Source organism: Harpia harpyja, chromosome 4 (assembly GCF_026419915.1).
Source record: "Harpia harpyja isolate bHarHar1 chromosome 4, bHarHar1 primary haplotype, whole genome shotgun sequence".
Lineage (NCBI taxonomy): Eukaryota > Metazoa > Chordata > Aves > Accipitriformes > Accipitridae > Harpia > Harpia harpyja.
The window spans coordinates 82,272,825-82,299,865 of record NC_068943.1 but is presented as its reverse complement, the minus strand read 5'-3'; the positions used below and the strand labels follow the sequence as shown (position 1 = coordinate 82,299,865).

The window sequence follows — 27,041 nt, the reverse complement described above, 5'->3', positions numbered from 1 at the left end:
TGCAGAATGAAGAGCATTAAGAAAGGCATAGAGCCACTTCAATGGCTGCAGGCTCATGGGGCTGCAAGTTTTTGCATGAAGCCCAAGTCAAAACCAGGCAGGCAACTGGGATGTAGCCTTGAAAGTAGAAACAAATAAATTACTAGCCTTCATCTTCTCCCATTCAGGAGTTTAAATTTAAAGGGGAGTCCATCAAGTTTAAATAAATCATGTTTATAATTAAAAACATATTCTCCTGCACTGCTTACAAGCCTTTGGATGATTAATACGGCATTTTTCAAATTACTTTAATTCACACTAATTATGCTGCTTGTTTACCCCAGTCAATAATTATTCTTCCAGGGAGATAAAGCTATCCCAGGAGGAGGTCTCCCTCCAGGGACCAAGAGGGAAAGGACCCCAGGGAACTGCCTAAGGCACCAGTAACACATGGGAGGTCTTTCACTGAAAGCGACAGAGCTGGTTACATGAGTCACGTCACATTCAACACTCTGGACTTTTTTTGCTAAGCTGACTCTTTGCCTGGATAAAGATGAGGAGACATGAGCTTGCTCAGCTCCCAGAGGCCTTGAGATGTATTTTGCCTAGACCTTTCCTGAGGAACCAACCTTGCCAGGGAACTTTGTAGGTTTAGCATGAAAACGTAGCAGCAGCTGCACAGCTTCTGGGTTGGGTCAGGCTTGTGCCTGGCAGAAGCCAAATGTGCTTAGAAATAAAGCAGCCTTATCTCCTCCTATTTCATTTGCAGATGCTGGGAAGTCTCTTAGCCCTTTAGAAAATATAGTACAACAAATTGAACAAGAATTCTTTTCCCAGTTATTTGATTCCCTTTCAACATTATTTAAAAGAGCTAGATATATATAAAAAAAAGCAATGGTGCATTTCCATTCCTGCCCCAGCACTGCAGCCTGCCTTTGTGGTGTGAATGGATTTGCTGGGTCACTATTCCACAGGAATGGCTGAAATGCCCTCACCCAGAAGACTTTGGGTAGCAGACATACTAATACCTGCAGGGTGACACAGTGACGTGGAATTTATGAACTGATCATGCTGCCACATGCCCAGCACAGAGTATTGCTACAGCCCCTTCCAATGCTTTACAAATCAGGGCGCTCCTGTTTGACTCTCCAGGACTCCTGCAGAGTCTCCAAAGATAGCAATGACATTTCCTCATCTTTTTACCCTTTCTCCTCTGTTTCAAGACAGCAGTTATTTCATAACCTACATGTGTCTATAGTTGACAGTTATTCTTAGGCAACTGTAAGCTACAAGTGTCTAGCTAACAAAATATACATGCTTCGTGTAGCATGAACTGCTCTTCAGCCAGCGGTGCACACACAATAGACCTTGTTGCTTCATGAACTAAAACAAGGCAGGAGATATCAGCCAAGGCTTTCCCTTCTTGACAGATGAGAGCAGGCACTAGTGAGACTCATGATAACAGAAGAGGCAAAAAACTGTAGTTACCTAATGGTGGCCCAAATCCTTCAGATCAGGCATGCAGAAGCATGTGAGTTTCTGTGGAAGCCTAATTTATATTAATCAAACCAGCATTGAAAAGCATTACCACAAAATTTATTCTAATATGTGTTGTACCACACCCTAAAAATAACAAAAGAAAACAAGCTGAGATAAAAGATATTTGCTGTCAAAGGTGGGGAAATACCTTCAGAAAGCCACAATGCTGGCTTCATCTAAGAAATTAAACAAGAGTGGTAGACATTATTCAGATTTCTTATCAAAGACAGGTGTCTTGTCTACTTGGGTTTAGCACACCACCATGACAGGGCACTGCAGTTTGTGACCTGGCGGCTGCAGCCAGCAAGAACAGTTTCTCACTGTTCAAGCAGAAAAAGCGGGTGATTCTGCATAAAACCTGGTCCTGTGAGCTGCTTGTGATACTCTGCACTCTGGAGGTGCCCCAAAACTGGCATCAGCCCCAAATCTTTGAAAACCTGAACCCTGCCTGATAGGAATTTACAGCACCTGAGCCATAGCGTGCTAGCTCCCTAGACGAACATCCTTGTGGACAGTGAGGGCAAGGCAGCATAATCTTCTTTCTCCACAGGTTATCTGCACACCATGAAGCATGCATGGGGAAGCTGGCACAGAGAAACTAGCACGCTCTCAGTTCCTGCCCTCTATCAATGTATTTTAACTTGTGGATTTGCACAAACCTGAACGACTAGAAGAGAGCTGGATGAGATAAGCTGGCTAAGGGATTCATATTAGGCCTAGTGAACAGTTGCAGAGAACAGCAGATTTACCCTTTGCATGGTTTTTGTTCCCAAGACAAGCATACACAACACAGAGGCAAAGTCAAAGCACTCCTGTTTCATGTGGAAATCCAGAGTAAAAGTAACTCACTATTCAACTTGCTCAGCTGCTGTAAGACAGCATGACCGTTTCTTAAGTTGTTAAAACCACAAATAATTTAAAAAACTCAGACCAGTAGCAAGACATCTAAAATACTGCTTGGTCTCCTCTTAGAGCATTCGTCCTTAGCAAAACTCACTTGAAGTGATGCTAGGCACTGTAAAAGGCACTGAGGTCCTGTGTGCGCTGAACTCTGTAAAACCACACTTCACCAGGAGACACTGCACATGGCCACGAAAAGGCTCAACCCCAAAAAGCATGCCCCGTTTCCTCACAGCTGAGGGGTGGCAGGCTTGCGGTATTTGCACTGGATCCATACTCGATACATCGTCATTTGTTTCCCACGGTTCACTTGCAATCGCCGATCAACCAGATTCTGGATTTTCTCCAGCCCAGCTGTTGTGAAGAGATCATCTAATTCATCTGGAAGCAGAGAAAAGGAGATTGAGGATGCCACAGCTTCCATTTAACTGATACCTGCTCACCCTGAGGGCTAAACTATGTTGAGAGATGGGCCAGAGGAAACTCAGTCTCTCTCTGGCAGGGAAATGTGAAGATCAGACAAAACTTAACTACTGTACTATGGGGGGATTAAGGTCACAGTTTCTCTAGCTTCCCTTGAGTTTACCTTCTACCAAGGAAGGAAAGAATTATTTGGAGTACAACTAGAATTACAGAGTCTTGACAAAAAGAAAACAGCAGCAGTTTCAGGCATGGGTACCGCCTCTAGTAACTGATAAAGGGAGCATCTTCTGGCAAGTAGGGACAGATCCATTCCTTCCCCCTCCCCCCTCTCTCCAGAGGAATTTCAGACTCTGCAAGAGCAAAGAACGGGATCAGACCTACGCTTTTAAATGGTGGCAGTGAGATCTGTGCTGTATAGGCTGGAGGGGAACAGGATTCATTAAGGTTAAGTTTGGGAAAAAAATCCTTAAAAAACCACACCCTGCTGGGGCCCAATCAAAGCACTAAGAGCCCTCGAGGCTGCAACACTTACACTGGCAGGTATTCCTGACCAAGCAAATAAGTATCATAGTGCCCCAGCACACTGGCCGTGGGCAAGCCAGACCGAGCCCAGCTGAGCAGCAGAGAGCTTGTTCAACTGCAGCCTGGGAGCACGTGATTTGTATGGAGTTTCTGTAGAAAAGGGCTAACAGGTCCCAGCTTGTGCATTTTATCAGATGCTTGCCATAGTGAAGCGTTTGCCAAACACGCATTAAACATTAATTTTGTTGTGACAAACAAGACCTGTGTGGTGGGGAAGGGAATAATTCATTGCAGTTGTGCTACTGCTCTAAAACTGACCTTGCAGAGGGGCCTGTGGTGCAAATGACTGGAGGTACAATTGGTGATAGGCAGGGAGAATACAACCCCTGCTGAACACCAAGCAGCAGCAGAACTGGAGAGGCTGCCTCAGCTCTATGCTGAACCACACCCTTCTTATATCCTCATAGGAGAACAGTAAAGTTAACAGAAGTTCCTTCAAGTGGTGTCCATCTCACTCCATCCTCCGCAGGCAACAAGGTTCAAGGAGAGGTCCTCCAATCCCACCCCTACCAGTGTAGCAAACACACTAGTCTTTCTCTAAAAGGATTTTCCACTAAGGAATTCACCACGCCATATTTGCATCAGCAAGTGACAAGCCCAGATCCCTGTGCAATTGGGAAACTCTTAACATTTCACACTGCTCCAAGAAAGACAGGCTGGAAAGATCTAGTGGCAAAACTTGAGGGCACGGGGACAAAAAGAGGTGAGGAGAGTCAGAGGGATGTTTTCTAGCCTCCTACCTTGTGTGAAGAAGTAGACTCTGGTGCCATCACCTCTCACATAGAAGTTATCAGACAGACATTGACCTAAGGGAAAGAGGCATTTAAACAGTTACCAGCTATCATTTAAAAATCAACAACTGCCATCCAACAAGAGGCACGTCTCCCAGCACACGCTGTGCTTAAGGGGAATTAATGAGCTGCCTCCTAAACTCCAAAGAAGCATCATCTATTAGTGATCTGGCAAGACTCCTCAGGGGAAAAGAAAATACCTTTCTTAAACCGAAGCTGGGCCAGATCGTAACGGCCATAATCTCGTAACAAAATCATTCCTCCTGGTTTCAGAAGGCGACTCAGTCTATTAACGATGCATTGCATCCTGAGGAAAGAACAAAACAGCAGTATTCAACATTCTGCAAAATGATGCTTGTTTCGTTAGCCTACTTTCCAAAAACAGGTATAAAGTTTTACTAAAGTTTCAACTTCATATAAAGAGCTACCAAAAGCTAGCACTTTTCTGAGCTCTCTCAGACTTAGGTGGGTTGATTTTATTTGGCCGCCTTATTTCTGACACTCCCTGATTCTGCTTTTTTTCCCACAATGATAACTTAGCCTGCCGCAGCAGGGATTAACTGCTCTCTCTTACTAATTACAGAAGTATTTCCACTGGTTTCTGTAAAACAGTAAGTGAACTTGAAAAAAAATGCTGTGAAATAAAACCAAAGGAAACAAAAAGAGAGACTAGTGTAGGTTGTAATACACTGTCACACTAAGATCACAGCACTTTTCTTAACTGTTTTCTGAACCTGACCCCTCCCTTCTTGCCACCTCCCATATGAGAAATTCATCCAGCCTTTGAGCCTTAAAATCTAGCAGCATACTTTCCACAAATGGGTGCTGAGTGCTCAGTGTGGCTGGGGTTCAGAACAGGTGAGCAACTGTGACCGCAGCAAGACGTCATCTATAGCCACTTAGCACTTCAAAATCAAACCTATCCTATGCCAGAATTTGTTACAACAGAAAGTACCTGCAAATTTCCTTTTCAGAGGCTTAATGGAAAACTGGACCAGACACAGAATGAACTTTAATTTTCCTTGATATGAGGGGACCTACTATTAAAGAACTCCAGCTCTATATGCATTATCTTCTGCAACCAGAAGGAATTATTAAAACTTACTTCTCTGGGAGAATCGCTGAGAGGACAAAGATAAGAATAACAACATCAAGACTCTTGTCTGGCATTGGGAAAGGACTTTGGTCATTGCACAGGTCATGGACAAAAGCAAAGCAGCGAGAAGAATCATATTCTGCATTGTTCTGTATTTAAGGGGAGAGGAAATAGAGCATTAGCAGCAGACCCTGATCTCAGTATTATCTGAACATGGGCACATTTTAACTTCCACATAATAAAGTGGTGTGTCCAGAGATCTGGTTCAGCCTCACTGGACTAAGACAGATGGGGTCAGATAGATTCCTTGGTCAGACAAGGAACAGGGGTGAAATGTGAAAAATAAGTACACATGGGAGATTTACAAAGAGCTTTGGACTTGTTACATTCAATCAGCACTGCCAAAACCCCAAAATTGGATTGAGGGATTACTGCAATTTTAAGGTCAGATTTTCCACTAGTAGTGGTAAAAAGTGAGGGATTTACACTGTTAAGCTGGAAATCTTTACAAAAGTGAGAGCATCAGGGCCCTGCTCTGCATCACTGAAATAAGTATTCAACTACAAGCAGACTACTCCCTATACCCCCAAAATCAAATCTGGCTGCCTAAAGTCACGCTCTTAAAAATCACATTTAGACTTCTAAAGGAAGTTGCATGTTTTTCTAAAGCTGCTGCTATGGATTGCAGTAGCCTCTATGAACGGTGCTTGTGTCACCTTAAGAGGATGAAATGGCATGCTGCCTCTGCTGCTGTGCTCCCCATCTCATCTCATGAAGTGACTGATTACATTTGATACTTCATATATTCTCAGTTCTGTTCTGACCTGAAATTTGTTAGCAGTATTTGTCCTTTGACTAAATGCCAGCCTCCTGCTCCACAGACAACAGTATCCCTCCTCAGCTGTCTGTGCAGAAGCAATCACACCACGTTCCCAGAACTGCAGTGACAGTAACGCACACACAAACCAAAACCAGCTTCAGTTCCTGTTAGAAAATAGCCTGAATGTTTTCAAGGTTCAGCAGTTACTCAGCTAAAAGAGCACTGGATTTAGAAAAGTACTGACAACCACAGGGGAAAGAAAATCTGGCTGACTTGTCTGCTGCCAATGTGACATTTTGAGAACTCCAACTTCCCTCATTTCTACTATCTTTGTTGGCTCATTTTCATGATTTACCAGTACAAGGGTCAGCATCAGGGCTAGCTAAAAAAAGAAAGCTGAAAACACCACTAGACAGCCAGTGGCAGCTGTGATACATTTGTGTTAACGTGCAATTGGCACCATGTACTTCCTACCTTCATAAGTCACCATTAAGTTTACCTGGACAAGATCCACAGCTGTTGTAGAAAAATCACAGCAGTAAACAAAAAGGCCTGGGTCACTGAAATAAATAAAAGAAACTATCATCATTTATATAAAGGTGCTCCACAGGAATTAAGAAGTGTCTCAAATGCACAGAGCACAGAATTGGGAGCCAGAAATCCTGGGCTTTAGTCTATCTCTGTCAATAATGCCTTGTGCAAAATCTGGTGGACCACGTTGCTCCTTTATGCCTCAGCTATTCTCATACGGAACTGACTGCTTACTTTTCCTTCTGGAAAAGGAGAGACACTAAGGCCTGTATGAAAATGCTTTCAGAATGAGACATGTAAACTCACATCATGTTTCACTGGTTGCATTCTAAGACCAAAGATTCCTAAGCTCTAATCACAATCATTTGAAGTTGCAGAAGGCAAAGGCACCATTTGCACCTGGCCTTTCTCTAAGCTTGTCTAAACTAAGAACAAGTGCAACACGTTTCCAATTGTTTTTCAGAGGTTGGCATATCATGCAGGTAAAAACCTACTGAGAACTACTTACTTGTTGGTTTGTAAAATTGGGAAGACTGTATTTCCAGCACCACAGCCAACCTGCACAAAGTAGATGTACACATAGTTAAAATAATTTCTTCAGCATGTCCTATGCAGCTAATTTCAAATCACCTCTCTACAGCCATGGAACAAAGAGCAACTCATGAGTAACAACTGAGCATAGCAGTGACCATTTGCAAATCTCACTGCGAGATCTGAATACGTTCAGCTCTGAGGAGCAGGCTTACATATAAGCATTTGTGGGAAACCACTAAGCCAGTTCTCGTAGAAATCTTACTAACAAGCTATATATTGTTACTCTCTTGAAAACTGTTATTGCTGGAATCCCAAGCATAACAACCACTATGAGTCACTGAAGCATTGGCAAAGGCCACGGATTAGTTGCATTCACTTCCATTGAAAATCAGAGCAATGGAGAAGGAAGTTTGCTTTACTGTAATTACACCCTGCTGTTTCAGAGTTTCCTTCACTAGATGGCTCTTCCTCAAGTTACAACTAGGCCTACAATGATTCTGCCTTATTATTCCTTCTACTTGTTCCCATTTGAAGATGGCTCACACAACTGGGTTTGGGGAATTTGCCTCTAAATGTTTAAGGAATCAGTAAAATTGAAACAGATGGAGCAGAAAACACCACTGATGGCTTGCAGTGACAGATATTACTGAAAGTACCCAGGTGAGACAGGAAAGCCACAATGAACCAAGAACGTCAAAGTCTGTGGAAGTCTCAAAGCCTCAGATTAAATAAAAAAATCAAAAAGACAGGTCATATTAACTCTCCCTGGAACGGCGGAACTTCCATAGAACATGAAGCATTCAACAAAAACAGTGATATCTACAGTGAACAAACTAGAGGTGGCAGAGCAAAAGGTCATTACCAGCTATCAGGAGTCTCTTATTTAGAAGTCCTACAGACTTTTCTGGGACAAACCATGTTATCAGTCTTAGATTCCCCATTATTACATGGGCCATAAGGAACAAACCAAACAGCATCTTTACATTCTTGCTTTCGTTGTTTTGTTTCACACCTCCCAAGGCAAGGAAGAATCAGCACAAACATGCAAAACGTAAATGACAAGGGAAAGCTTTATACAGACAAGTAAAAGAATCAGCTTCTTCAAAAGATGACTTTTAAATGCTTGTTTCAACATCTGATAGTAACAGTTTGTCTTTTAAACTCGGAAACTTCTTATGGTCCTTGTGCTCTGCCAATTCAGAGTCTCAACCAAAAGAATCCCAACAGATTTAAATCAGTTCTAAGCCGCTCTCTGTTTTTTTCATTTTACTGACTTAAAGCAATCATCCCATTCACTTGCTGTTTGCCAATGATATATATTTTTATGTCCCAGTCACACTAACACTGATACAAGGGACTGTCTGATGTGTGACTATGTTTTACAGCTATTACCTCTAATATACGGTAAGATGCAGATGATCCTGGGTAATCTCCATCACTTTGATTCAGCTCACTGTACTTCTGTGTAGCCAGCTCCTCTGTGCAGATCTTAGGTGTGCTTTTTATCAGGTTTAATTGATTCTCTGCCCTGGTTTCCAATGAACAACGTCCATTTTCACAGCTTCCCAGCCCTTCATTGTTGGAGTCGTCTTTGTTACTAAATTCATGCACAGAATCCCCGTTTTGACTTGGGTTCCTGTTAGGTGCCAGCTCAGGAAATTCAGTGAACAGCCAGTGCCTGTCCTTGAAGAAGCCATTTTCATGGATTTTATAAAACTCATCCCAGTACCTCTTAGCATTCACCTCGTATTCCTCTGTGAACACAAACAAAAATATCACCAGCAGTCAAATCAGAAGGTCTCAGAGTTTAATCAGTTCAGACAGTGAGGGATCACTGCAGACATCTATTCAGCAATCTGCTTTAAAAAGTAAGGTTATTGATTGAAAATCACCTTTATTTAAATTGTGGCATCCCACATAAACTCAGCCTGCCTCCTCACAGTCACTTTGGTAGGACTAAAAAAGGGAAAAGACATAGAAGAGGAAACTGTCTGTCTCCTGCTAGGATTTAAAGGAAGCTGGCAACAGAAAAGGCCTCTTTGAAGGAGACTGGAATGAAGAAATCCAGGTTTTACTTCCATCTCTAACACTAACTTGTTCAATTCACTGGAACGATTCATTTGGAGCCTCATGACACTCAGTCAAGCACTTACAACTTCTAAGGAATTCTATGACAGCTGCCTGGAGCTGAAGAGCTCCTGTCCAACACACTACCCCTTTTTTCAGATGGAGAAACAGAAAAATTAGTCAGCTATACAGGCCTGGCAGAAAGCTTAATTAGCATTTGCGCAATACTCCAAGATTACAGGACAGCATGTTTTACACAAATAGTGCTAGAGTCCAGCCTACAGCACTTTGTTTTCCATAGTTCTGTGCATGTTACAGCATCACACATTTCTGAAATTAAAACAAAAGAGGGGAATCAACAGAAATGACCGCTGTCATTAAAGTAACAGTGGAGAGCTAAGGTGGATAGACAAAAGATGATAAGAATTAACTTTAGCAGCAAGCATTATCATTTTCACACCAAGTAGATACATTCCACTAGCAAGATGAGTATTACAGAAGGCTGGAAGAACTCTTACAAAGCTGTGATCTAATGAAATTCAAGTCACTCACAGAATTCTTTCCACACACCTTCACAGATTTCAGATCAAGTACAGTACTAGAGGAACTATTTTTTCCATGGGAACTGGCTTCTGAATTCTCATCAATGTGATGAGTTCTCTGTCCTGGGAAATAAGAGCTAATTATAGCATCCTATGCTTGTAATCACCTAGATGCATTAACATCCACGGCCAGAGATCCCGACTGCATTTCAATAACATGCAACTCCTTAGCCATCTTTGCACAGCAACAAGTGCATTACTGAATGCAAATGATTCTCCCACAATTAAAGATGACGACTACATGTAAGAATGGATAACCTCTCTCCAACTTCTACTAAGAGTAGGGTTAAGAGAAAAACCAGGCATCTTAAAATTGGAGATTAGCATTATTATCTCAACTGCAGTTTATTTATTAGTCTTTCTGAAAAGCATACAAGTGTTTAGAAGATATCTGAAGGGAGAGAGTAAAATAAACCAAGAACACCTGGGAAAATATGTAGCTTCAACCAAATATAGAGAAAAATGGCTTTAACAAAGAACCAGAAGTCAGTCGTATGTATATTTTTAGTAGGATCTATCCCTGAAGCACAAAGAGCTATATATAAAAATAATCTCTTTACCTCAGCTACAAGGTTTTTGTCCTTTTAAGAAGCCTTGTCCTTAAACCCCAAGCCAAAAGAAATTTTAATGTCTGATATTAGACTAGAGCAGTAAGTTTGTGCCATGATCTCACTGTAGCTCAAAGTAAGCAGGGTCAAGTTAGTTTACTTTTTGCGCAGGAGAACTCAATGACTGCTAATGTCAGAGGAAGAAGCATTATTGATTCATACCCTGGCACACTCCTTCCTGAATTGTCACTTCTTCCATGTACTAGTAGGGATATGCAAGGCTGCTGGGGCTGGAAATGCTCTTTGACCTCACAGAAATACAAAGTCCTGATTCCTGCTGGTCCCTAACCATCCCATGACAGCCTGACTGTAATGAGATGCTTACCTGAGGTGCTGGGGCAAAATTCCAGCCCAGCCATTTTGGATTACCCACATTTTTTGCCACAGTATAACACTGAACAAGACATTGTGCTCTTCATGTGTTAAATTACTGTGAAATTCTGTTGGATGCTATTGAACAGCTGTTATACTCCAACCCACATGTGTGGAAGCTTTATTTAAAGCTCATTTACCTCATAGCCTAGTGTTTTCAAAGCACTGGAATAAAGGATCAGTAACAATATAAATGCAAGAAATCAAGGGACAGCTGACAAAGATCATGCAAGAAACAGATTTAAAGCAAAAAAAGACCACATTAACTTTTCAGTCTGACTTCCTGCACAACTTATGCCAGTAAAGTTCATATAATACTTGCTTAAAGATCCTTTTTGTGGTATTAGCTCATGGGGACATCAGTGTGCAAGCCAGATTTCTCCAGAGACTTTCTTGATAAGGACTTCTGACTTTTCTGCTCGTCTTTGTAAGGACACCCCCAAAGCCAAGCCCATACTCACCCTTTCACATTGCAGAAGAAAGGCAAACAAAAGTTAACTGTTCACAAAAGACAGGAAGAGAACCAGGGACCCCCCGAATTGCATGGGGGCTAATTATGGAGCCTCAAAAGGAAACCAAGAAACTCTTCCACTTCTTTCTTTGTTCCCAGCCAGGAGACACATCTTCGACATACCCCATAGAACTTCTCTCCTTCTTCAGAACAAATTCTGACAGCCCCAAGAAGTCCACAGAATAATACAGCCATAATGACCAATAGCCTGCCTTTGTTCTCCTGCTTGGACATTACTGATTCTCAAAATACTAGACCCTTCAGGCACATTTGGCTGGGCTAGCTTCCCTACATTTCAGCCATCCCATTGTCTCCACACGCTTCCCACTGAATAGCAACCATCAAAATTTGACTGGCCTCCATTGTTCAGTCTGGGAAATACATCATGAAGACCTGACAAACTGCTCTAACAGCAAATTGTTCCACAATTTCATAGTTGTATATAGGTTCTCAAAGCATGACAGACAGCATCCTTTAATGTTAACCAGATTTTAAAATGAACTCGACACAATGGGCATCACAATAGCAACTGCTGGATACTTCTGGGAATCCAAGAAATTAGGAGGGTTGCTCTTTGGTATAATTAAATTTGCTATTGTGAACACAACTGGAAGCTATATGGGAAGTGTCTCAATAGCTCCAGTAGTGTTCAGCATCACCTTAAGATGACACAGTCAATTTAATTTGAACAAAAGGAGCAGATCCATCCTAGAGCTCGGCAGGGTATAACAAGATCATCATCAAACAAGTCTCTTATCATACAAAAGAACAGGAAGCCATTTCACCATCGTTTAAGGGACTGGATATCTAACAGGTCTGGAGGAAAGACGCATTATTAACCAACTCAGAACAGCTTCAACCGTATTACTTGACTATACAGCTGTGCACCTTTAGTTTGATTCAGATTCAGGTAAGCTTTGCATTTTGGATGTATAAATCTCCTTTAAGTCAAGTCTGAGGAAATAAGAACTTTGGAATCCCTCTTCTGCCTCTCTGATGATAACTCTTTAATCGGGATAAAATAATTTTTCTTCACTTCTGATTTAATCATTATCATGCTGTTTGTTAACCTGGTAGAGATGAATATGGACACTACTTTATTAGACCGTCTTAAGAGAAAAAACAAGCTTGCATTAGGGATAGCTCCACAGCATGCAAGCAAACAGAAGATTGCCTGTTAGAAGTTAAGCTTTAGAGAGCAAAAGCAAGCAGAGAAAATAAGACTAAATAAGGCTGTTGTTCTACACTGAAAGAAGTTTGTTGACAAGGAACACTAACAAGTATTTAAACATACACAACATGAACAAAGAAGCTCAACCCAAGATGACTCCTCCCAACCAAGACCATTTCTGTTGCAGTAGGATGAATCACGAGAAGGTGGAAAAGTCAGAGGGGTACATTAAGAGCAGAAAGATTCCTCCTCCTCCATTTTTCATTATCAACAACTAGGTAATGTATTTTGAATGATTCGGGAGAGGGGGGAAGGGAGGAATAAATGATGATGCACATGTAGCTCTGGCCAGACTGTTCCACTCTAGTATGCACAAGTCAAGACTTAGCATTAGAAGACTATCCAAAAGTACCTTGTTTATCTTGTGGCAATAGCTGTGAGCTGTTCTCTTGAACTTTACTCCTGGCACTGGCTTCCTGCTCTTCTGACCATTCCACATTATCCCTGTTGTGAAAAATAAGATGAACTACTCAGCTGAGAATGGTAGGGCAAAGACAGAGAGAAAAGAGAAAGGTCTAGATAGCCCTCCAAACGGACAGATGTGGAGCTTTTCCACAATCTCTAACTCTAGCTCAGCAGCAATACAACAGCTATAAGCACATACAGTTCCCGGTTCTGAATGAACTGCACTCGTAGCACTACAAAAGATGTAACTGGAATGGATCCCAAGAGACACCAAATCTGTCCCCTAATCCTTTTCCCTATTTGATGCTCAGCCAAGTTTAGAGGAGATAAATCCTTTCAACAAAACCACGAGGGCACTCAGCACAAACAGGCCTCATTGGAGAGGAACTGCAATTCCTTTTCATGCAGTGAAAAGCATTTGTTCCTGTACAGGTGACAGACAGGTAGACACTTGCATGCTTTCACTCAAGCACGTCATCAACATCTGATGTATCTGTCTTAGAAAACTACACTTTCCTTCCCAAGTTAAAACAAAAAAGGCAGTAGCGTTATTTGGAAGGTGAAGTGTTACATTAATATTAAATCCAATTGTGAGAAAAATATGCAGGAAGCTTTAAAGCATTAATAAGTATTAATAACTTAAATGTGCATACACGGTTGTGTAGTCATTAAAGTGATTCACTTGACCTTTTTTCATTAAAACAAGTGAATGAAAAGCAGAATACAAGGACCAAGAAGCACTATTCTGGCCTCAGGAGGAATTAGTCTTTTGACATTAACTCACAAAACAAAGACTTAAATGTCAAGTGTGTGAAAAACTAGATTACTAGGAGTTTCTGCAGGAAAATACTGTTGAGGATATGCTTTTGTAACATACCTTTGGTTAGTGTAGTCCCAAAATGAATGACAAGCTGATGCATGCATGTATTACTTTATTACAAATTAAACATACTCAATCCTTAATAGGGTATAGCAGTCAGAGACCAGAAGTGGACATATTTACTTAAAAAATGCAAAATACCTTCAGTTCCCAGCAAATTTGAGAATTTGGGTGCTAAATATATCTTAAAACAACAGCTTTCTCCAACCAAAGACCTCCTGTTCCAAGCTAACACCTAGCACGACCTCACACTGTTACAGCATCTTGCGGCAGCAGATGGGTGAAATGATCTTTGTTCAATTTATACATTAGTCACTAATGTATACAGATGAAGAAGGGTTATAGATTTCTGAGAGCGGATAATTTAACTTTATTAACTACAGCAATGAAGCAATTGCTACAAAGCAAAACAACGCATCCTCCTGAAACATCAAGGGAGCCAGAGGAATCCCAACTGCTTCGGGAGGAGCCGAGGAAGGCTCAGGACCCCTCGGGGATTAGCACCCCGTCGCACCGGCCGAAAAGGGCAGGGTCCTCCCGCCCCTCCAAGCCCTCCTGCCACCCTGGCAGCGTCCCAGCCCGGGGGTGCCGGGCCCCCGCCCCAGGCCCCCCTCGCTGTCGGGCCTCCAGCCCCACACCCGCAGCTCCCCCGGCCCCGCTCCGCGCCCCGGTGGGGGCTTCAGAGGCCAGCCCGGGCGCCGCTCCAGCGCGCTGGGAGGGGAGCGCGAACGATGTCTGCGGCCGGGCCCCCGTGAAGCCGAGCGGGGCAGCTCGGGGCTGACTCGCCCCGGCCGCCGAGAAGCCCGTTATCCAGCACCTGGCCACAGACTACCGGGGCGGCGAGGACGAGCCCACCCCCGGCTAATTCCCCTCCCCAAGCCCCCGCGGCCGGGCGCGGAGAGGCACCGCAGGGCAGCAGCGCCCCGGCCGGCCCCCGGGCCTCTCCGCAGCGGGCAGCAAAGGGCCGGGGATCCGGCGCGGGCACAGACGGGGCGAGGAGGAGGCGGCGGCCGCCCTCACCAGGCGTTGTGCTGGAAGAGGCGGGCGGGGTCGGTGAGGAAGCGCCTCCCGAAGAGCCGCCGCTCCGGCGCCTCTCTGGGCGCCGCCATGATGGGCCGAGCGCCGCCGGAACCGGAAGCACGGTCTCGCCGTCCGACCCGAAAGAGGACTAGGCGGGCGGTGGCGGTCACGTGAGGGACGCCGTTGTCACGTGGGGGGGCGGAGGCGGGAAGCGCGCGGCGGGAGCGGGAAGGGACGCCCGTTACCTCAGAGGAACGGCCGCAACGGCGGCGTCCGCCTTGGGCGGGAAACGGCCACCACGGCGGCAAAAACGCTTTTCCTGGCTTTTATTTCTCATTTCATACAGCGGGGGGAGAGCAGGCCCGGCCCAAGCCGCCGTTGTCCAGCCTTCACCGGCCTCCGGTGGCGTCCGGGCACGGCCTTCGCCTGGTGTCCGTCGCTGTTCCCTCCCTCGCGGGCCGCCGCCGGCGGCAGAGCTGGCGGTCCAGCCTGCGGAGATCAGCGGTTGTCACCAGTTCGCGGTGGGCGTTCCACGACCAGGAGTAGGTGCAGAAGGTGTGGTGGAAGCGCTCGCTGCCCGGCTGGCCCCCGCCGATCTTCTGCCACAGCTTCAGCAGGCTGCGGCGCTGGCGGAGGGCCGGGCTGTGCCTGTACCGCTTGGCTGCCTGCGCCTTCGGGGAGGAGGGAGGGAAGTTGAAGGAGGAGGCAGAGGACCCGAGGCGAGGGGAATCGCACGGCTTTGCCCAGGTGGGAGCACGTGCCACGTGTGTACATACAAGATGAAAAGCACCTCAGCGGCATGTTATGATGCGGTGCTGACAGGTTATAACCAATTCATGCTGATGATTAACAATAAACAACTAAGCTATTATTATACCTCTGGTTTCGTTTTTCCTGGAGCTTATGACAAAATTGCTCTTTAATACCTGCGTTTAGTTAAAGCACTCACCAGACAGTTAATGTATAGGTTACATGAGCGACCAGTCACACTTATTTCTGCTCTAATTGCAGTCCCGTACGACAAAGGGTAACATCTTCCCTCTACGTTTCACACTCACTTGTGTTTGTGTCTTGCCTGGGCTGTCCGTTGTCAGGTGACGGGGTGTATTTGGGCGCTCGGTGTTGAGAGCAGGGGAGCGTCTCTGCTTTCTGTGGAGAGCGGGAGGCTTGAGAGCAGCTGCCTGATTAAACAAAGCATGGGTTTTCAGGCTTGTCCCCGCACCTCCTTCGATACTGTTATGTAGCTGAAGCATTGCTTGTCTCTCTCACCTCCTGCACCCGGTTTCTGTCATGGAAGAAGCTGCTCGCAAACAAAGCGGTTGGCTCATTCCTCTGCCTCGCCGCCTTCTGCAAGCCCTTTCTTGGCTTTGCCAGTGTCGTTGCGTCTTGTTTAGAAATCAGCGGGAAGATGGGTACCTGGGCATAAGGGCTGCCTGAATGGGGCAAAGGGAAATAGGAGCCAGAGTCACTGACTGTGCAGCCAACAGCCAGCTGCCTCTTGGTTTGCTTCCTCTCGCCTGGGAAGGACTCGGCAAGTCCTGAATTCCTCACTCCTCTGAACCACGAGTCACAGGAGCTGCCGTCCGGCATGCCCAACGTTAGCAGGCGTAGACCCACAAAGGCACCAGTGCCTTGGCTACGTTGTTGAGGTGCTTAATCTGCAGCAATCCATGGCGTAGAGCAGCTTGTAGGTGTTGGGGTAACCCAGAGCTCACCCACCACTAGATGCTTTGTAGTGGGGTGTTTATGGCTGCCACCTTGCACAGAGACCTCTGGGGGGTGATTCCGTTGCCCATATGAGCCCTTGGAGCAGAGCCCACTACAGCTGTTTGATTTTGCTTCTTGCCTTGGGTGGGTTTTGAGCTGGCTGGACTCCCAAGGTCTGCTCCAGCTCCGTTTTTCTGTGATCCTCTTAGGAGTTACCTTTGGAAGGCTTTGCTGACGCAGGGCTGACCCTGAGCCTTGCTGAACTCAATACCAGAAGCACCGATCCTCCACCTTCGGAGAAGGCCACGTGCCAGGAGGGGACAGAAGAAGCTGTGGCAAATGCCCCAGTTGGGTTGTCACCCTTGTAGCTCCAGTGACTTCCCTTTTGGACAGAGTGGGAGTGACAGCGTGCAAGCCTTACCTTTGAGGTGTGCAAGCCTTACCTTTGAGGTGCTCCCTGTAAGCTGTTTTGTCCGTTTTGTTCATGGCTGAGGCACGGGCAGCACTTACAAAGGCAGGCATCAGGTAAACTGGCTTTTTCTGAATTTTGTGGGGCTTCTTTCTGTGACACTTGAGGAAGTCACCATCCAACCAGACTTTTTGGCCAGTGCAGTCCCTAAGCTTCTGCTCGTAGTAACTAGAAGACAAAAGAGGGCGTCATTGTCCTGTGAAACACAGCCCAAAGCCCCGCTCAGCGCTGGCTGCTGTGCACCCACATATCTGGAAGGACCAGCTGCGTGAGGATATTTAAACTGGAAAGGTGTGTGATAGACACATGGTGGCATTTACAACAGTGTCTTTGTAGAGCAGGTGTCTGAGTTATGCAGGGGCTTTTGGATGTCCAACTAGATATAAAACATTTCTGGAAATCTAGTCTTGGAGCCCCTGTGTTCTGTATATTTTGTTATATAAGGCACAAATATCCCAGTAAAGTGGGGACCTCCCTTCTCTATCTCACAGAGCTAAGGCAGCTCACCTGATAATCTGAAACAGAGTTCTCCGGGGCAGAGCTGCCAACTCCACCAGCTTCAAGAAGACTTTGAAGAGGAGGATTCCTCTGGCATCGACAGAATCGAAGCTGCCTGAGTCATTTTTCCCAGGGGCTGGAGAGGAGGAGAGTGGTCAGAACCATGACTGAGCCTTGTCTTACCTTCACAGAGCTCAAAGGGAGCAGAGATCCCAGCAGCTCCCAGGAAGATCTGGACAAGTTATGCCATGGGGATCCATCCCCATTTTCTGCTGAGTGCTGGTTAAATATCTAGTGGGGAGGACAATTCCCTGCAGCTTATCACTAGCCAAAGAAAGTAAGGTCTTCTACTCCTCCTGTGTCCCATCTTGTAAGAGAAGAGTTTGGCCTCTGCTTTTGCAGCCAGGAACACCTGGACAGAATGCTGGATTCCTGCCCCTGTCCCTGAGACTGGCAAGCACAGTGATGGTTGGTCGTGGGGGCAGAGCTAACCCTGAGCTGGCCTGTCATGGCCCATTGACCTATTGCTGTCTTGTCTGAGTAGAGCGGCCTTCATTCCTTTGGGTCCCAGATGCTGATTTCTTGCTCAGTACCAATTAGTCTGAAAATCAGGTAAGTTCAGATATCTCTGGATAAGCGAGGCTTTTGCTGGAGCAGAATGTCTCTTACTTACATATTGTCTGGGTGAAATGCTTCTTGTCAGTAATGATGTCCAGAAAGTCAGAGAAATCCACTGTCCTGTCTCCTGCAGGCAAGTAGCATCTCTGTTAGCAAGGCAGTTTTTTGCTGTAATGAAATGCTGGGGTAAGCAGCTCAGAGCCGGTGCTGCAGAAAGATTTGCTACTAAAACCTAAGGGTAGGAGAAAAGCTGTTAAAGCTTTCACGTGTAAAAGTGGGCTGTGGAACTTGGTGTTTCAGCATGCATAAAGAGGTCCAAAAAGCACAACGTATTCATGAAGGATAGTCCCTGGTAAGTGCTAAAATGCAGCAGCCCAAGTACAGCCTCTGGCTCAGGAAACATTTTGGTACAGTATTGCCCTGGGCTGGGAAGGAACGTGAAGGAGGATCGCTTTGCACATCCAGAAATTGGCTCAGAACAACCCACAGGGGAGTAACGTGTGGTCTAGTGCACTCACCATCGGCATCTGCACACACCAGTTCATCGTACGCCTCTTGACTGGTTAAGCTAATCCCCAGCTGCTTAGCGGTCACCTCCAGGCTGTGAAGATTAATATTGCCATCCGGGTCTTTGGGGAATAAGTTGAAAGCATCGGAGAATGCTGCAGGCAGGGAGAGGACAGCGGATTAAATGGGCCGGAGGGAGGCACTACCTATATTATATTCATTTGGAAACAATGAACTATAACCACTGAGGATTTGGGACTGGGATCAGGACGGGTTGTTCCTTACTGCCAGTGGCAAACCATCTACCTCTAAAGAGCTACCGAGGGTGCAGGGGAGTTGGAGAATCTGGGCAGAGGAAGGGTGAGCCTGTGTTTAACGTGAGGTGATTGGTTTAGTTCCAGCTCTGCGCTCATGAGCTTCAGTTATCTCTCTGTCAAAAAGGGTATTGATGCTTCCTTCAATCACTGGATCCCCAAATCCTTGGGACAGAGGATTGTCCTTTCCTTTGTGTACTCCTGGTTGTTGTCTCGGGAGGATCATGAAATGCCGCAGGACCAAGCTAAAGGTCAAACCACTCCTGGCCATGCTGGCAACACGCCTTCAGGGAGGAAGCCATTAACAAGGTGCCATTACCTTTCCGTTGTTTCCTTGTCATGTTCTTTGCTGCTTTGCACTCAATTCTCTGCTGAGGGATGCATGAGGGCTCCCTGCCACACACACAGAGGCATAAAGAGAGATGGACAGACTGACAACTAAGAGGCGTGCAGTGACAAGAGACCAACCGATCATGCAGCTCCTGCTGATGGAGCTGGAGCAAGCAATGCAGGCGCCAGTCCTTCTCCCAGCTCTATGGGCCAGACAGTGCTGGAAGGACTGCCAGAGAAGAGCTCACCGCCCAGATCCACACTTACAGTGATGGGAATGAAACACTGTGTGGCAGCTCACATTAACTGCTCAAGGCTGCACAGAAATGATAGTGGGATCTCAGCTGTCTTCCCCAGTTCAGGCTAACTTTGGCAGGGGGCAACTGTGGCCACCCTGGTGTGTGCAGGGAAGCAGAAACATTGGACAGGAGGCAAGAGTCCTGGAAATCTCCCTTGGCCGCACTGCAACACTGGATGGATCAAGGTCCGTGACCCACAGCCCTTGTTGGGGCTGGTGCTTCGGAGCCTGGCCCAATCCACCACCTGTGCCTCAGCATTTCTTCTCTAGATTGATAATGCCAACACGCACAGCACTGTAGGGATGAGCGTGAAGGTAGGACCTCTGCACGTGATCACATAACAGACCGGGGACAGCAGCATTTTCACACACCCAGTTTCTATCTTCATGCTCACCTGGGTGCCTCCCTTGGGAGGGGTTTTATCACCCTCTTCTTTGGCAGATGCTTTGGTGTCACCCTGGTTTTGGGAGCAGAGCCAGGAGAAGGAGCAACTCTTTCTGCATGTGGAAAGACAAATTAGCAGAGAGTCTCATGGGCTTCCCTCCAGGCAGGACTCACAGCTGTAGCCATCACCAGGAGGAGAGCTGAAAGGACCCTGCGATGACACCTGTCCCTGTTTTGTGCTATTGCAGCATTAACTCACTGTCTCATCCTGTTTATGGGCAGCAGGCTATCCAGCAATGGAAATCCTGCACCCTCCCAGCGTTCCCTGTCCTCTGCTACAGCATCTTCCTCTGCTCTAGTGTCTTCACTATGGCTAATTCAGATCTCCTCTTCTTGCCACTTAAGCCACTGATTGCCTATCCCACCTGCAGTGGATGTGGAAGGTAGTTTATTCCCCTTTCTCTTTGCCTTTCCCTCCGGAATAACCAGTGCCTGGAACAGCAGATAGCTCGCAGACAAACTGCCACCCATGGAGGTGGCACTTCATGGACAAGCTGATTTTCCTTTCTCTACCCCTTGAACATGGTCCCTCATGGCAGCCAAAGGCTAACTAGTCACAGGGGGGGAATTAACATCACACCAAGCTCTCTCTTACAGATATTGTCCTCAACCTGCTAATCCAGAACCTGGTTCGGCTGATGGAAGTGAGGCCACACAATTGTGATTGCAGCACGCCAGCCTGTCATCCCTGCAGCACTGTGACCCAGCACGAAGGTCCCATGGTGTGGGTGGCTAAAGACCCAGGCTCAGTTCCTGCTGTCGCCCCAGAAAATCTGAGAGACACTGGGCAAGGCACTTTGGGCCATGCCCAGACTTCCAAGTCCCAAAGGAGGTGGCCAAGGCTTGGCTAGACAAAACCTCAACCAACCTGACCTAGTGCTGGCAATAGCGGGAGGCTCATTTGGAGGCCCCCGTAGGCTTCTTCCCACCAATATTTCTATGATTCACTCACCATTCACTTTTGCCTCTTTCAGCTTCTCTGGGTTTGAATGGATCTGTGGGGTGGCCAGGATGGAGCCCGCACCGCTGACATCAACTTTGTCCTCTATGAAAATAAAAAAGCCCCGCTGAGCATTGTTTTCCTTCTAAACATGGGTGTTTTAAGTACCATTCTAAACATGTCAGCAAGGTGCTACCATCTTCCATGCACAGTCAGGACATGGAGGGAAATTGGTTATATAAAAATAAAAGCAGTGTTAGTAACATCTTTTGCCTTTCTCCAGCTCTGTCCTCCAGAGGATTTAAAATCTTTTCAGCACATTAGTGAAACTAATCTCTCCCGCGTGCAAGGAGGGGAAAAGCCCTGCCATCACTGCGACGAGGGGGAAGCAGAGCGAGATGAGGTGGCTTGCGGACAAATCAGGTCTTGAAACAAGAAGGGAAACAGAAAGAAGAGCGTGTCAAGTAAATCTTTGTCAGTCTCAAGCAGCCCATCCTACATCTGTGATTTCCCACCCTCCTGACTCAAGAGTTATGACATGGAGCAAGGAGCATGCTGAGAGCAGCATCGTGCTTTGATTTTTCCAGCAGCTTCAGCTTTGATGTGTTAATCTCTGATGGCCCTGAGCAATATCAGGGGTTCTGGTGGGAAACATATTCAGCTGGAAAGTTGGACTGGGGACGATGCGTTTGAATCCTCGATGAGAAGTCGGAGTTTAACACGGTTTCTGGCGTGCTGTACTTGGGAGCTTGGCTGCACAGCCCAAGTGCTGTGACTGCCACGTCTAATCACACGTGTTAAGGAAGGCTAGTGAATATGGGAATTTGTGGTGCCTGTCTGGCTTCAGCGAGTCTGCACATGGCTGTAGTGAGCCTTGCATTGAAGTTTCAGAAACCTACTGCAGTGCTGGTGTTTCTCTGGCTCTCCCTGCACAGCGTCATTACCAGCAGATTTGCAGTTCATTAAGATAGGTGGCTCCGGAGTTTTTGTCTGAAGGACACTTGTCTAATCCCGTTTGCTGTCATCTAGGAGCAATTTGGGTTATGGAGATCTTGCTCACCTTCCCCCAGGGGTGGTTGCTGAACCAACCTCACCGCCTTCATGGATTCACCCGGATTCACCTTCCCATCATCTGCAGGGTGAGAGCAGCGCTCAGTGTCGGTGGAAATAACAGACACCAGAGCACAGAGGGGATGAGGTGCTGGTGCTGGACCCACTGGCAGCTACTGCACAAAGCTAGGGGCTTTCCCAAAATGATGGTTAGAGCTTTCTTCCTTCCAAGTGAAGGCAGGATGGAGTCCTTGGGCAGGGTCAGGTATTGGAAAAAGAGAAAGTTGAAAGCAAAAGTGCTGTGGCTTGCTTCTCTTTACACTGGTGGAAATCCAGATCGGCTTCATTGGGCACAAATCCCCCTCATAGCATGATGCCTCTGTGGCAGATGGGGGTACAAAAATAAGATACTAGACCCTGCTGAGACAGGGGAGGAGGATTTTACTATTAGAGGAGCAACTGAGTCGTTCACCACCACAGACTTTCCTCCATGTTTACCCCATGTGAGTGGGAACCCACTGCATTATTTTAAGGGAATCAGTTGCCTCGTGTAGCTCCCGTGCTAACATCACGTCCTCTTCACCTGACAAGCACCATACAGGCATGCAGAAGGCTCTTTACTAATCTGTTTTTTCCCAGAGATTTCTAGGCTTCCTCCAAGGAGAAATACCTTAGATACCTACCCTCACCTTCCATGTGTCCTAAGGCTTCCAGCTTCTCCTTGCTGGTCAGGGGGACCTTGGTGGCCACGGAGCCCAGGATGGACCCGAGGTCCTGGGTGTCACCTTTGTACCCTAAGGTAGGGCCCGGGCAATATTTGATTGAAGCAGGGTGTCTCGCCAGCAGCACGGACTGGCTCTCCAGGGAGATTTCAGGCCTTGGCAATGACAGCGGAATGGCAGCCGGAGAGACACCATCCACAGCAACAAGACTCAGCACCTCCTGTGGCTCTGGGGTCAAGTGGGTCTCCACCGTGGCCAGGTCAGAGCCCTGATTATCCACAGTGGCTGCATCCTCTGTAACAAGAAAGTGTTGGAAACTTCCTCTGCATGTTGGCAGTCAGCACAGAGAGACTTGGCAAAAAAAGGTTATTAATAATAGAGACTCCTTTGCCTTTCACCTACCCTTTCCATCTCAGGATCTAAAGGACTGTAGCCACAATAATGCAATGAAACTCCCTCCCCGCAGGGCAGGGTAGGATGCTGAGGCCAAGCAGGATTAAATTCCCTTTCCACGGCCATTCATCACCCATCACCTCCCTCCACGCTGCACCATGTATAACACGCTCTAGACACAGCCCCCTTCTCCTTTGACACGCCGAGGGATGGCATTTATATCTTGCCGAGACACACAGAGTTCACACTATGCCCCCTGTGCCAAATAATGCAAAGCAAAAATTCAACACAAGATTAAAGCGAAGGGAGAAATGGAGAGGATTTAACCTCTGCTGAGTGCACGGTGTATCCCACGCCAGCTGTGGGCCAAGCACGAGCTGCAAAGCACCAGCAGCCTCCCCGTGCTCCTGTCGCTGGGTTGCTGGCTGGAGGGGCCAGGTAGGAGTAGAGAGCAAGAAGGGAAATATCGGTTCCCACCTGCGGTGTGTCCTAGGGCTTCCTGCAGATCCTCGTTGGCTAAGCGGACCTCCGTGGTGCCCATGTTGGAATCTGCATCATGGATGTCAACTGTGTCCCCTGGGGTATGGGGGAAGATGGAGTTTAGTTAATGGGGAAATATGTTTGAGGAAGGGGAGCCCAAAATACAACAAGAGTTTGCAGGGAGACTCTTGGCTGCAGCTTTAAATGTCTCAGGACACTCACCAAAAGGGCAGTTTACAACACTGAAAACTCTCATATCCACAAAGGATTTGGTGATCTTAGAGACTCTCACCCCAAAACTGCTTCCCAAACCAGGGCCTTTTTGGCCAGATGTAGGATGGAGGTCCAAGCTTTCCCCAGACCACGGCGCACTTTCATCGCAGGCTAACCCTGACTCCTTTACAGCCCTGGAGATCCTACAATGGCTAAATCCCAGAGTAACCTAGTCTGATCTCACAGCTCACTCAGCTTCGAGCAAGAAGTTGGACTAAGAGACCTCCTGAGGTCCCTTCCAACCTGAATTATTCTGTGATTTTGTGCCTTGGGAAATGTCAGCATTTTGGCTTTTTTTTAATTCCAGCTCTTTCTCCTCTTCTTTCCCAAGTCTTAAGCTTTCTGCCCAGCAGATGCTCCAGATCCTGAACAATCCTGAAGTGCCGATATACTCACCATCCACAGCCACGTCCTCCCGTGCCTCCTGGTGAGTCTGGTCTGGTAAGTGGATTTCCACTGGGTGTAGGTGAGACTTCACCTCTCCATCATTGACCTGCTTCCCTACAAAGGAGAGATGTGTTTCATTTCAGAAAATTTCCTAGAGACCTGGAAAACACAGTTCTGGGTTGTGAATGGGACAGAATGCATCTTAAATCAGCTCCTAGCTGCATCAGGAAGCACTTTGCTCATTCTTGGATTTATTAACAGACATCAGTTTACAAAAGGAGTTGATGTATTAATGGGGTCCAAGAAGAGGGAGCACTTCACTGCTTCCAGGAATAAAAGTAGCATTAAAAAGAACCCCGGCCTGAAGCGTTGCTGCAGGAGCTGTGTCTGTGCGATGGGTTGCAGGGTGTTCCCACCCTCTGGAAACCTCCATGGGGGAAATTTCCCTGGGGATCCCCGTCTGCAGTGGGAGTTGATCAGAAAGCAGCACAGAAATGTGGAAAGCATCTGACCGAGCGCATACAGACATCACCATCTAGTGGTCCCTAACACCAAAAGCCTCAACCCAGCCCAAAATTTGCAGGTTCAGCGGAGCTGGAGTTATTACTGCTTGCAAATGGCTTCTCCCAAGGAGCTGAGAGCAACCACCACCTCCGCCACCTGCCCCAGGAGGTACCTCTGGCTGCTCACACTCCTTTACGCTGGCCAGCACAGAGACACAGCCCTGATTTTGGGGGGGGGAAGCCACTCCAGACTCCCAGCAGCTGGTCCTCAAGGTCATGGGCCTGATCCTGCAAGCAGCCATGCCCCCTGGCGTCAAGGGGCAGTGAACTCAGCTAAACAGGGGTCTTGTCTCATCCCACAGCTCGATGGGAAATGGAGATGATCTGCCCGAATCACACAAGTGGCATCACTCTGGTTTCTCCAGCGTGCTGGAGTCATCGAAGTGGGACAGAGGATTTCAGAGGAGCACGATGGAGCAAACACAGCTGAACGGGATGGGGACGAGCAGGGTTACCTTCCAGCTCCAGCACAGCCTCATCCTGCTCTTCTCCCTCCTCGTTGTACAGATTCACGCAGAGGCTGGACATGCTCTTCCTACCAAGGGAGCAGACAGACACGTGGGAGACGACCCTGCCCAGCACCCATCCCTCTGCCTTGGGGGGCCCAGACCACCCTGGGGGGAGACACAGGAGTGGGACTGGCTCAACCCCGGACGGTCCCTGCGTTACCTGTTCTGGACTGTGACAGCTGCCTCAGGGGGGCCAGGGGCTCTGTGCTGTGAGGCTTGGGAGCAGCTCTCTGTGGCACTGCTGGCCCTTGAGGCTCGCTGCTGCGGCTGATCCTGGTCATCGCTCATGTACTTATTTTCCTTCTTCTTCTTGCCCTGTGGCAGCCATTCCTTCTGTAACACCTCGAAGGAAAAGGGGGTCTGGGGCCAGGAACACCCACACCATCAAACGCTGTCCAAGCATGGGCTGAGCCCAGGGATGGGAATGGGAGGGACCCGGCAGCCCCCATCTGGGGGGGCTCTGGGAGGGTCCAGTCCTCCATCTCTGGAGGGTCCCCAGCTCCTGTGCAGGAGTCTACCCCAGGCTGGGCCACACCAGAGTGCTCACAGCGGCCAAATCCTTGTCTGTGCTTCCCGGGAGAACATACAGACACACAGCTCCTGGCATGACCCAGCTCCATCCCTGGGGATGAGGGTTGCGTGCATGGGTGATGGGCACATAGTTTTGGGGTGCAGGCATGCTTCCAAAAGAACTTACGCGAATGTGTGTGGGGCCAGCACTGCCCAACCTCACCTGCGTTGCTTTATCTGCCTTCGGCACGTCCTTCCTGTACACTGCCTGCCTGGGTGGATACGTCTCGGCCATCAGTACCATGCACCACAGGGCAGCCCCCCTGCAATTTTGGCACCATCCTCTATCACCCTCCCCTTCCCGTCCTGCAGCTTTTCTGCCTTGAGGACAAGCGGGGAACACAAGGAGACCGAAACATGGGCAAATGTGGGCTCCCTCCATCCAAGGAGGCACCCACTCACTCACTCGGGGGTCCTGCTGGATGTGGATTTCTTGCAGGACTTGGCACTCTGGCTGGATGTGGAAGTCCTGCCGGATGAGGACACCCTCCTGGGAGCCGATGGGGCTTGGGAGCAGGCAGATGTGTCCCGACTTTCTGTTGAGCCACATGGTGGTGGCTGCTGCTGAGCCTTGGTGGCTGCAGGACTGCAGGGTTTTGGCAGCTTGCTGGGGTCCATCCCCTCCTCGTCCTGGCCCTGCTGCGAACGGGGGCACCCGGGGGGCCCCGCTGACACCCAAGGGTCTCCCACCCAGCAGGGCTGTGGCCGAGGGCACGGCTGGGAAGGATGCAACCCGGGACTCTGTGTCTGTGGCGGGGCAGGAGGTGACTTTAGTGCCGGGGGCTGTCTAGCAAGAGGGTGCTGCGGAGCTGGGTTCCTCCACAGCACCCCATGTCCCCCTGCCCCTCCCCAGGGACCCTGCAGCTGATTCACCCTCTGAGCATCTGCCCCGGTGGCCTCGGGTGCACCCAGGCGGCACGGGACAGTCCCCAAGCTCGCTGCCTGGTGTCACCTCTTTGTCCCTGTTCTGCCTGACGTCACAGAGCACTGGTGGCACTGGTGGCATTCCCAGGCTCGGCTCCCTGCCACCAGCGAGCTGTGACAGGCTCCGATGGGGTCCGATGGGGTGTCCAAGGC

The 27,041-nt window shown here is 47.8% G+C and overlaps 2 protein-coding genes across 6 annotated transcripts in view; both read right to left on the bottom strand.

Annotated features, from left to right (window-relative positions):
• METTL2A (methyltransferase 2A, methylcytidine) overlaps positions 1-15,232 on the bottom strand; it is a 19,609-nt gene extending 4,377 nt beyond the window's left edge. For 4 of the 5 annotated variants that reach the window (XR_008234822.1, XR_008234825.1, XR_008234823.1 and 1 more), the window contains exons 1-9: positions 14,892-15,232; positions 12,939-13,030; positions 8,588-8,949; positions 7,170-7,219; positions 6,630-6,690; positions 5,320-5,459; positions 4,415-4,521; positions 4,164-4,229; positions 2,516-2,799 (exon numbers count right to left, since the gene is read on the bottom strand). Coding sequence is in view for 1 of the 5 variants with exons in the window: in XM_052785083.1 (XP_052641043.1) it covers positions 2,648-2,799; positions 4,164-4,229; positions 4,415-4,521; positions 5,320-5,459; positions 6,630-6,690; positions 7,170-7,219; positions 8,588-8,949; positions 12,939-13,030; positions 14,892-14,980 (1,119 nt within the window). In the remaining 4 variants the exon portion in view is untranslated. Of the gene's footprint in view, positions 1-192; positions 2,800-4,163; positions 4,230-4,414; positions 4,522-5,319; positions 5,460-6,629; positions 6,691-7,169; positions 7,220-8,587; positions 8,950-12,938; positions 13,031-14,891 lie in introns of those variants that run through there. The other variant, XM_052785083.1, reaches the window with a different exon arrangement.
• EFCAB3 (EF-hand calcium binding domain 3) lies at positions 15,225-27,041 on the bottom strand. The gene is made up of 18 exons (XM_052785850.1): positions 26,371-27,041; positions 26,128-26,227; positions 25,555-25,754; positions 25,341-25,420; positions 24,332-24,436; positions 23,660-23,758; positions 22,751-23,083; positions 22,078-22,149; positions 21,030-21,122; positions 20,028-20,130; positions 19,324-19,397; positions 18,702-18,845; positions 18,239-18,310; positions 17,575-17,701; positions 17,042-17,235; positions 16,161-16,324; positions 15,950-16,072; positions 15,225-15,380 (listed from the first exon to the last, which is right to left on the bottom strand). Exons 1-18 carry the CDS (start codon positions 26,580-26,582, stop codon positions 15,225-15,227), a joined length of 2,451 nt encoding a protein of 816 aa, XP_052641810.1. The 5' UTR covers positions 26,583-27,041.